The following is an 11,418-nucleotide window of genomic DNA, read 5'->3' as shown; positions in this document are numbered from 1 at the left end:
CCCTCAAAAGGTAGGCCCATATTAGCTCCCTTTGGAAACAATGGGGGATGGGGCACCCACTTTGGGGGTCCATAACTTTGGACCCCTTAAACAAAACTTTACCAAACTTGGGTGGTATCATCAGTAGTGTCACCTGATAATACCCTGAAATTTTGGTGCCACTAGCCTAAAAACTGCACCCCCTGGGGGCTGACTAAGTAAAAACCCTAAAATATTTTTAAAATACAGCTGACATGTATAAGTCTAGGGGGGCTTTTTCAGCACAAAAAATGTGCTGAAAAACTCGACATACACAAGTATATACGGTAATAAGCAGGTAGCATATCCTGTTGTAGTATCGTATCGGTCAGCGTCACTCTGCAGTCTGGGATCCAGAGGAATCCTCATGACCTGGCATATGGGGGTTCTGTCCACTTCGGCAATCTAAAGTGTATCAGACTTCAATTGAGAATTTTTGAAATATTTCAGATTGACTTATGCCTCCACCCGTGGGTTCATAAATATCTGACTGGGTGACTGAGACAGATCCATGGTGGACTTGCGACAGAGAACCAGATTGTCCCATGCCTACTGAAAGCAGCAGAGTGGGGGGCGGGGGTCCCAGAGGTTGAATACTGGGAGACCTGTTGCTTCCATAGTCATCTTTTACCCTTACTCACACTACCTCACTCCCTGTCCCACCTCAGTCTTTGGGGCAGACATATGAAAGGAAGGAATCAACCTCATTACGTATAACAGGCTTGCCGGGATGGATGTTGTCGGGGAGGTAGTGGCAAGAGGTCATAGCCCAGGCATCGACGACGGCCACTCGCATGCCATCAAACATGGCATGGAGGATGCTGTCCAGCTGCATGGAGAGCCAGTCGCTGCCGTAGACAGACTTGTAGCCAGTGTTGGCCGTCTTGATCACAATGGTGGTGGAGGGGCTGCGGGCCAAAAGCTGCGCTACGGCCTGCCGAACGCTGCGCAGTCGGCGAATGTACAGCTCTGTCGGGAAAGTAGTAAAGTGGGCCCAGAGGGTGAAGACCACCACCACCTGTGGGCCCCCGCCCAGTGCATTCAGCTCATTGGCCACATAGTGCAGGTCAGCTATCTTGGTCTTCTGAGTGCGCAGGGGGATGCCGTGTGCCCGCCACCGCAACACCAGTCCTTGAGCAGGCTCCACAGCCAGCAGTGGGCCAGACTGGTAGGTCCCGTGGAGGTCAATGTGCTTGAGTGCTGTAGAGAGAAAGAGCCGGAATATCTCAGTGAGCTCATCCCACATGTGGTCGGCCAGCCAGCCAGCGAGACAGGCCCTGCCCTTCTGAGACTCATCAGGCCTTTCACTGCCTCTTCCTCCCTGCCCTGTTATTCGTCATGGTTATGCCAAGTGCCCACCCACATATCCCGTGGCCTTGTGTCCCATCAGCCCCAGGGGACTCCCGTGGCTACTGCCTCCTCCCTCCCACACACTTCCTACCACTTAGTGTTCCCGGCTCATCCATGCCTGCCTCACAGGCCACCCCTGCCTAGAGTTGCCAACTGCAGGTGGAGTCTGAGATCTCCCTGAATTACGAGCTATCTCCAGGCAACAGAGATCGGCTCCCCAGGAGAAAATGGTTGCTTTGGAGGGTCAACTCTACGGCACGACACCTGGCAGAGGTTCCTGTCCTCCCCGACTACGCCGCAAAGTCTCAACGAATTTCCCATCCCAGATCTGTTTGGACCCTCCCCACATAAAGGGCATCCTCCCACGTCTCCTCTGGGGACTTACAGGGGATGAAAGCCACCAAGTATTCCCACCACTGCCGCAGGGTGGAGTCTCCCATCATGTGGACAATCTTGCCCCGCAGGCAGCCCAAGGCCAGGTCTGCAGTGGGGAACGTGCGGCCGGCGCATCTCAGGGACACCCACACGTCTCTGTAGTAGAAGCCCGGCGGGTGGGTTGAGTTGAGTCCTGGGAGGCAGAGGCGAGGCGGGGGGCTGGCTGCGGGAAAGATTCCAGAGGTAATCACCGCCACTGCCTTCTTCAACGAGCCCCTCCCCCCTCCCTTCCCATTGCTCCAACTCACCCATCAGGTGGGCTCCTGGCAGTACCTGGATGGTGGTCACGTTCCCTGGCACCGTCCGGTCTGTCACGGCCCTGTGTGGACAGTGCAGGGGGGTCAGCAGACCTACTTGGGGCTCCATCGGGGACTCCAAGAAAACCTAGCTCTTGCCTAAGGAGCGTTTTTGGTGCTAAGAGACGGCAACCACAAGCTGGTTTTTACAGAATCATGGAATCCTACAGTTGGAAGAGACCCCTAAGGGCCATCCAGTCCAACCCCCTGCCACGCAGGAAGACACAACACTCCTGACAGATGGCCAAGCGGCCCCTGTTTAAAAACCTCCAAAGGAGGAGACTCCATCGCACTTCGAGGGAGCAGACTCCAACTGCCCTGGCTGTCAGGAAGTTCTTCCTAATGTTTAGGCAGAATCTCTTTTCCTGCCCCTTGAATCCATTACTTCTTGTTTTAATCTCTGGAGCAACAGAAAACAAGCTTGCTCCATCTTCGGCTCCAAATCCCATGTCATCCCTTAGCCTCCAGACTAAACGTGCCTAGCTTCCTAAGCTGCTACTCATAGGGCATGAATCCAGACCTTTTCCCATTGTGGTTGCCCTCCATTCCGGCTTGTCAATATCCTTCTTGAACGGTAATGCCCACAACTGGACACAGTATTCCAAGTGAGGTCTGACCAATGAAGAATAGAGTGGTACTATTATTATGTCCCACTACCTAGACACTAGACTCCTATTGAGGCAGATCAGAATTGCATTGGCTTTCTTGGCTGCCGCATCACACTTCTGACTCGTGTTCAGTTTGTGGTCTACTCAGACTCCCTGATCCCTTTCACATGTAGCGTTGTCAAGCCAGGTGTCTCACCCATCCTATCTCTGTGCATTTCATTTTTTTCTGCCTAAGTGTAGTATCTTCCATTGATCTCTGCTGACATTCATTTTGTTTGTTTTGGCCCAGCTCTCTCATCTGTCCAGGTCATTTTGAATTCTGACTCTGTCCTCTGGGGTATTGGGTACCCCTCCTAATTTGGTGTCAACTGCACATTTTATTAGCATGCCCTCTATTTTATTTATTTATTTATTTATTTTTTCAATTTATATACCGCCCGATCCCCGGAGGGGATCCCCGGAGGGGATCCCCGGAGGGGATCCCCCGGAGGGGATCCATCATTCACAGAGGCGTATCTAGGGGAAATGGAGCCCGGTCCAGACTTTCTTCCCCAGCCCCTCCTCTCCCCTCCTCAGGCCTCCCACACGCACCCATCCAAGAAGGCCTTCTCTGCATTGCTGACCACCGGTTTGTAGCGCCCGGCAGAGTGATGCACGAGGGTGTTGCAAGGCAGGTGCTGTGGCCGAGCACAGAACCAGCGCTCCCCGGTCCCGGCATCCGCATACTGGCAGTTCGGGCCTGGCAGTGGGTGTATGTTGCACTCCGTCCGCTCCTCTGAGCCGGGCTGTCCAGGCTTCTCGTAGTAACCCCAGAAGGCGACTGTGGAGGGGTGGGAGTGGCGAACGTGGCGCAGGAGGGCCACGGCCTCGCTGGAGTGGATGAGGCGGACGGACACTTGCACTGCACCTGCCCAGAGAAGCGGGAAAGTCAGCGCGTAGGTGCCGTTTCCGTGGTCCTGCACGGTTCCAGCCACGCTCGCCTTCAGCTCCGGGGAGTGCGCCTTGGCACGGAAAAAGTCCCCGCCGTAGTGCTTGGGCTGCCCACGGTGGTCCCGGGCCTCCAACCAAACCCGCAGCGTGTCGCCCACTGTGTAATTGTGCTGGGGGTACCAGAGCTGATAGCAGCTCTTCTCTGGGCTGGTGGAGGACGGGAAGGCCTGAGCGTCCCAGGGGGGAGCTGGCCACTCCAGCAGCAGTAGCAGCTTCTGCATCTCTTCAGCCTCCGGAGAAGGGGTCTGAGCAGACTTGACGCCGATGGGGGGTGGAGGCGCTGCTTTGCTGTTGGACTGCTGAACGGACAGGAACCGAGACACCATCTGAGGAGGGCAGAAGAAGACATGCGAGGAGGGTTGTGGTCCACCCACCCTCAGCAGGGCACAGGCTGCAAAGGAGAAGTCCAGAGAAGGTTGTGGTTCTTAAGACACTTTTTCTGGTTGCCCACTTTCCCTTGACAGAGTTCACGGGTGGGGCAGGGGGGAAACACAGATGCACGAGACGGAGGCTTATGGCATTCTGGACACTGTTTACTTAATGAGCAGTTGGTTCACAGCACACAGAAAGAAGAGCTTCTCCAGAGGACATGTCACTAGCCAGGAGAGGGCAGCGGGTGCTGAGGGAGAGGCCACCGGTGGTCACTGGCTGAAGACTACGTAGAACTTCTAGGCTTGGAGGCAGGACGGCTCTGAATGCCCCCGGCAGAGGCCAGGAACTATGGTCAATCTGGGCCTCTATGCCAAGAGCTGGTGTGGCGCAGCAGGTGGAGTGGTGGACGGGGACTCTGAGTGGCTGGATTTGAATCTCCACTTGTACCTTGAAAGCTCACTGACTGATCCTGCCCACCACAAATCCTCGGCCTGGCCTACCACACGGGGTTGTTGTTGTGATAGAATGAGGGAGGGGATGTTTAACTAACTTTGAGTCCCAACTGGGGAGGAAAGCAGGGTGTCAAAAATAAACATAGAAGGCATTCCTTGCTTGTAAGCCTCCCAGGGTCACCTGGAGGGTCAGTGTGTGAAATAACAGGCTGGGCTAGATGGACTCTCACTGGTCTGATCCAGCCAGACTGCTCGTATGTCCTTCTGCTTTGAGGATGATCAGCATCCTTTCTCCAAGTTAAGATCACCTGGTATTCTTCCTACAAGGTTCTGAGGGGCCTGTAGTGTTTCCAGGTGCCTGTAGAAGGCAGCTTGGGAGCTCTGGGGCCAGGCAGAAGCAGCAGCAGCAGCAGCAGCAGCAGCAGCAGGAGGAGCAGGAGGAGCAGGAGGAGCAGGAGGAGGAGCAGGAGGAGGGGGGAGGAGGAGGGGGAGGAGGGGGAGGAGGAGGAGGAGAAGAAGGAGGAGAAGGAGGAGGAGGAGGAGGAGAAGAAGGAGGAGCAGGAGGAGGAGGAGCAGGAGGAGGAGGAGGAGGAGGAGGAGGAGGAGGAGGAGGAGGAGGAGGAGGAGGAGGAGGAGGAGGAGGAGGAGAGGAGGAGGAGGAGGAGGAGGAGGAGGAGAAGGAGAAGAAGAAGAAGAAGAAGAAGAAGAAGAAGAAGAAGAAGAAGAAGAAGAAGAAGAAGAAGAAGAAGAAGAAGAAGAAGAAGAAGAAGAAGAAGAAGAAGAAGAAGAAGAAGAAGAAGAAGAAGAAGAAGAAGAAGAAGAAGAAGAAGAAGAAGAAGAAGAAGAAGAAGAAGAAGAAGAAGAAGAAGAAGAAGAAGAAGAAGAAGAAGAAGAAGAAGAAGAAGAAGAAGAAGAAGAAGAAGAAGAAGAAGAAGAAGAAGAAGAAGAAGAAGAAGAAGAAGAAGAAGAAGAAGAAGAATCACCTCTTGCCAGACACTGGAACCTCTGCAGGCCCAGATCAGGCTGGGCACGTAACTGCAGGTGCAAAGTCAGCCTCGTGCAGCCAGCATCTCAGCCCTAATTTTAATCACATCCGGACACAATGAAGCGTATCTAGATCCAGCGCTTCTGGTCCGAGTGGGGAGAGCGGCAGAGAGAAGGGGGCCATTCCGGCACTGGGCCTGGCACTCCCCCACCCAGCTGCTGCTGCTGCTGCTGCACTAAGACAGACAGCAAAACTGCTGCTTAGTGTAATGGAGAAGGTTGATTATATTGCTATTTGTTTCTTAAGGGGACCCTAAACATCTCACAGTACTCGCCCTGTGACATGAGGTGGGCTGAGACAGAATGGCAGTCCAAAGGCACCCCAGTAAGCTTCCATGGCAGAGCAATCTGGTGACCCTGAATTTCCCAGGGCAGCTGGATCTGGTGCTCTGACCGTGACAACACCGCAACAGTACTGATGGCCGCTGGACTCACCCCCACTGTGAATATCAGCCCGAGAATCAAAACAGCAGCTGGTCTGAGGCCCCACGATGTCGTCGCTGGCATTCTCCTCCTTTCGACTGGGCTCCTTGTCCTGATGGACACCAGGCAGAGCGAATACTGGCGGGACTACAGGCACATCTCATGGGGCATTGGAGATGATACACCTTCTACAAGACAACAAGGTATGATAAGGTTACAGCCCGGCACGTGAGGTCTTCCAAAGGCACAGAGCCCTGGCTGGGCCATGAGGAAGCACTGCCAATCTTTGGTGACTCAGGCCTTTCCAGATTCTGCCCCCACCACCCACCACCTCCGCCAACAAGTTCCTAACTCAGGAGCCGGAAGACACCTGGGTCACCTGCATGACCAGTTTCCTGGGTAGAATAAAGATCTGGGTCCAAGAAGGCTCACCTACTCCTCCAGCCAGTTTGCTCAGCAAGGTCCCACTGCAAGGAGAAGGGCCCCCCCCCCACCCATAGCTTTTATGGCTGGCTCTGTGGTGCACCCATGACTATAACAGCCCTGCCATGGTGTACTTGCTAAACATGCACGTTCTTCTGCAATTCTCATAGCTGTTGTCCTTCCACCAGCCAGTCAGGAAAAATACAGGATGTTTTTCATATGTGTTCTTTTATAAAGCAAGGTATGCTCACATCAGACTAGTCAGCTGACAGAGCGTGCAGAGCCATCTGAAGCTGCGGACGGGGTGGGCGTGGGGGGTTCAAGGTACTCGCCAGCCCCCCATGCCTGCACCTGATCATGTCTGCTACCACTAGCTACCTCAGCCTGGAAAACAGAGTCGATATCTCCTGCCCCTTACATCTGTGCTGCTATGCTCTCTCTTTTTAAGTCCACAGCTTAGAACTCCACAGTGGGATTTATCCTAAATGGGATTGTGCATCTTTACAGGTGGTTTTTTCCATAATTAGCTGCTTTAATGCATGGCCAGCCGGTCAGGAGCATGGGTGACCCTGGAGAGTACAGGAACAAGACTAGTCACCATACTCCTGACCGCGCAAGCCACGCATTAAAGCATCTGAACCACATACTGAATCACTGATAGTGCAAACTAATAAATGATTATAAGTGCAAAAACTGTTTTTGGATTCTCCTTGAGTATTGACTTGCAACAAATTTCTCAAGGCTGTTCTCAGCATCTGTTTGTGTTGCGGCCTGCAGTTGATGAGCCTGAATTCCCCTGCAGGAAGAACCAGCTTCAAATCCCCACCCGGCTGATTGGGCATCCCTTGACTCAGTGCTCACTCTCAACCTAACAAACCTCCCAGAGTTGTTGATAGAGTAAAATGGAGGAAGAGTCACCACCTGCCTTGCCTCCCGGGAGGAAGGTGAGGCAGGATGAGAGAGAGAGAGAGAGAGAGAGAGAGAGAGAGAGAGAGAGAGAGAGAGAACAGATTTAGGCTTCCGCCTCCACAGTCAGTGAGCATCAAGACCTCTCCAGCATTATGGCCCTCCATGGCCTCAGAAGTGACAGTCTGATTCCATATTTCATCTCCTTCCTCAGTGGCAAAAAGCTGAGGAGATGAGGATGCTGTTGAACAGATTTATGGAGGAGTCGATCTTGGCTACCAATCTTGATCCTCCTTGATCTGAGTTGCAAATGCCTTAGCAGACCAGGTGCTCAGGAGGAGCAGCCGCAGAAGGCCATTGCTTTCACCTCCTGCAGGTGAGCTCCCAAAGGCACCTGGTGGGCCACTGCGAGTAGCAGAGTGCTGGACGAGATGGACTCTGGTCTGATCCAGCTGGCTCGCTCTTATGTTCTTATCGCCTATGGTTCCAGTATTCCCAGGAAACTGGAACCCGCCGCTTAGGTGTTCTTTGGCTGGGCACCACACACACACTCGACAGCCTATGTCCCAGGTGGGGCTGTCAGCAGACTCTAATGGTGCCACAGAGCTTCAATCCTCAGCAAGAGAGTGGAGTGGGCTAGAGAGGAAGAGGCCAGGCCAGCAGCTGATTTATACCCGACATTTCCAAGACACTCATAAAAATAGTAGCAAGTTATCAGTAAAAGCAAGCACCAATGAAAACTAAAACGACAACTTCAACCATTCACACAGCAAGATAAAAAGAGAACTAAAACACAAATTAGAAATAAAATAAATTACAATCTAAATTACCAGGCACAAGATTTTTCTTTGGCTCTTTCGCAAACAAGTCAGTTTAAATAGTTGCCGTTAAGAAGTCAGAGGTCCAAGGAAGCAGGTGCTGGCAACGAGTTCCAAAGGTCAGCAGCACCTGAACGACAGCTTCTTGCATCGTCACCGCTCTTCTGAGATCACCAGGTTCCGGCACACAGGGCACCACCCACCCACTCTGCCCCAGTTGGATCGGAAGGATGGAGGCAGTCCCAAGGCATTCAACAGAAAACCTGCCAGGTCTTGAACCTTGAAGCAACAAACGAACTCTGTATTGTTGATCAGAAGTGTTTATTGATCGGCATTGAAGCATTCCAGAAGTTTAAAATGCTAGGTCTGGGGAACTCTGGCTTAAGTACATCTTCGCTTTATTACAATACTATTTCCCCCTCCTTTTCCCCAAGGAATGTGAGAGTCAGTTTGGAGCAAAGGCACCGCAAAGTCGGCAACAGAGATAAAACCACCTGGCGTCCTACCCCCACAGGACAGTGGAAACAACTCTGTCTCCCATGGGACTAGAGTGTCAGGGGAAAGCCTAGTTATCTACATGGCATGTGAAGCCATAAAGCAAAGATCAAGACTGCTGTAAAGCCTAGGTAGCTCTTGTGTGAGTGGAGAAAGCCTGGGAGAGTCTGAGGGCCATGTTTGGGGAAAGTGGAGTGTGGAAAGGATATGAAAGCACTTTGCTCTATCTTCCCTCTATCATAAGGCCACAGAGATGGGAGAAGTTCCCAGGACATGGCTAGGGAGCGCAGGATTTTTCCAGGATTTTTTTCTTCTGCTCTTCAATGTCCCAAGAGTGAGGGATCGGGGCCTCAGGAGTGACGTATTGGTATGGCTACTTTAAAGCCAACTTCCAGAAAGCTTAGGTCTTCCGACTGCCACCGTAGGAGGCATCAGGGGTATCTGAGGCCCAGTTGCAGCCTGTTCTGCTCCAGTCGGCCGTTGTCAGGACTACAACTCCCAGCAAGCACCAGCTCCCGCCTTTTCACAACGGAGCGGGAAAACGAACGGAGAAGCCACATCCCACCACAGCTTCCTAGCCAATCAGAGACCCGGAGGGGGAGAGGGAGTTGATTGGCTGCTATCGGGTTTAGAAATAAATGAACAAATACCAGAACTGAGGACAAGAACCCTCAGTTCCAGCACCTGCAGTCAGGGCGACACCAATCAATAAGGCTCCCTTTTCTGCAGTGAGCTTTGTCTGGGTGTGTTCAGCTCTCAGCCGCTGCGTCTCAGCCCAGCTCGTGTGGCCAGGAGTGCCGCCACTGCTGGTTCTTTCCTAATGCAGCCCCCCCCTTTTTAATTCCGGGGGATCTCTCTGTGGCTCTGACGTGGCTCCCGGCACATTGTTGACCGGTGCAGCCGCTTCAGACTCTGCAGTTCAAGACTGAATCCAACGAACGAGCAAACAAAGGCCATAATTTACTCGGGGCACTCCTATCATGACGGCCTCCCATCCTGCCACATTTATGAGTGTACCTGTTTTTCCTCCTTTTCTGTAAAATTAAACCTTTCCTACAAAACTCAACTAAAAAAACCCACACGAAGGTGCTTCCTCAACAGCCGGATCCTAAGGCCGGGCCTGGACTCACCAGCCGCTGAAGCCTGACTAGCAGTAAAGGCACAGAGGGTGGATCTGCCCCCTCTGCAGCAGCGGCGTAGCGATTAAGAGCAGGTGCACTCTGATCTGGAGGAACCAGAACATCTCCCCTCACTTCGTCACCGGGAGCTGGCGGAGGCTTATCTGGGGGTTCAGATTAGCTTCTTCTGCACTCCCACACGCAGCTGGTGACCTTGGGCTAGTCACAGTTTCGGAGTTCTCTCAGTCTCTGCCCCACTTGCCAGGTGCTTTGTTGTGAGGGCAAAGGAGATTGTAAGCTCCTTTGAGTCTCCTGCAGGACAGAAAGGGGGGGATATAAATCCAAACTCCTCCTCTTCTCTCAGACTAGGATGGGTACGTTTCTAGCCCTTTGCTGATGAGGCCGATCTTGAAATCCTCTCCCTCCAAAAGCCCAGTCTTGTCCTACAACTGTGTGTTGCCAACTTTGCTTCGAGATTTTTTATGGAGAACGGGGGATTGAAAGAGAGATGAAGCATTGGACCAGTTGCAGCATGTGCGTGTTTACGTTTCCAAATAAAATCACAACCTCTGAAAGACAACCGTGACAGCACCCCAAATCCACCCCTGCAGCCTTCCTCTGTACCACGCCTGTGCCCCTTGAGCTGCTTCCCCTTCCCCCCTCCTCCTCCTCTCTCCCTCACAGCACACACACACCCACCAGCAGAAAAAAGGACAGTCAGGGGCTAAGGGCAATGGAGCGGAGCAGCATAGCCAGGCAGACAGCCCTGCTGCTTGCTCACCGAAGGCAGGTGGGGCCACGCATCATCCAGCTGAGCTATGGCAACGGAGCCTGCCAGCCCCAGGAGCAGCTGGGCCCCGGGGGACGGGTGCAGCTGGCAAAAGCCTGCAAGCGATCTCTGTCGAGGGGGAGAGATCCACATGCTGATCCCACGCTGGGCATCGATGCCAGGGAAGTGTGCCTTTTTATTTAGCTTCAAAAGAAGCACAGCCCACTTTTCCACACAGCATTACCAAGAAGTCTGACAAATATTTAAAACCAGCACAATAATAAAATAAAAATCAAATTAATCTGTTAATGCATCAACAACCCGAGCAAAATGCAAACATGGAAATCAAGAAGCAGCTGCACAGATCACCCTGCAAAGCCATGCACCTGAGCACACGTCATGACGTTAGAAGTCGGGTCCTCTGCTAGGGTTTCATAGACAGGAAGACAAGAGCACAACATCAGGAGATTTGGGGGGGGGGATATATGGATTTATTTATTAGCACGGATGAAAACACACTGATTTATTTATGGGTTCCGTTCCGCTGTCGTTCAAGGCGGGTCGCTTCCCTGATCTAGCTCCTCCAAGATTTTTTAAGATAAGCTCTTAAAAAAGTTATTTCACCTCACCTACTTTTATCTACTAGCTCTTCTTTAACTTAAAATTGTTTTATCCATGCTTAATGCGGCAACATGCCAGTTAAGGCCATTTACTGGGTCTGTTATTTGAGTTTGTTTTAAACTTTAAACCTATTATTTCCACATTGTTGGCTTTAATTTTAGTTTAGCTTTAGTATTTTTTCAACTTTTAAATTTTATTGCTGGGCTTGAAACCAGCCTACTTTTATTAGGGTAATTAGAGCCCGTTTAACTTTTTTAAAAAAAAAAAGGTTTAAAAAAAT

At 52.1% G+C, this 11,418-nt stretch overlaps 1 protein-coding gene across 1 annotated transcript; it reads right to left on the bottom strand.

Moving 5' to 3' along the window:
• Positions 1-251: 251 nt before the first annotated feature.
• Positions 252-10,670, bottom strand: LOC125431241 (NXPE family member 3-like). The gene is made up of 7 exons (XM_048494002.1): positions 10,530-10,670; positions 6,001-6,100; positions 4,262-4,446; positions 3,299-4,023; positions 2,052-2,122; positions 1,754-1,966; positions 252-1,218 (listed from the first exon to the last, which is right to left on the bottom strand). Exons 1-7 carry the CDS (start codon positions 10,668-10,670, stop codon positions 683-685), a joined length of 1,971 nt encoding a protein of 656 aa, XP_048349959.1. The 3' UTR covers positions 252-682.
• Positions 10,671-11,418: the final 748 nt, after the last annotated feature.

This window comes from Sphaerodactylus townsendi, linkage group LG04 (assembly GCF_021028975.2).
Source record: "Sphaerodactylus townsendi isolate TG3544 linkage group LG04, MPM_Stown_v2.3, whole genome shotgun sequence".
Lineage (NCBI taxonomy): Eukaryota > Metazoa > Chordata > Lepidosauria > Squamata > Sphaerodactylidae > Sphaerodactylus > Sphaerodactylus townsendi.
This window is presented reverse-complemented; position numbering and strand designations above follow the sequence as displayed.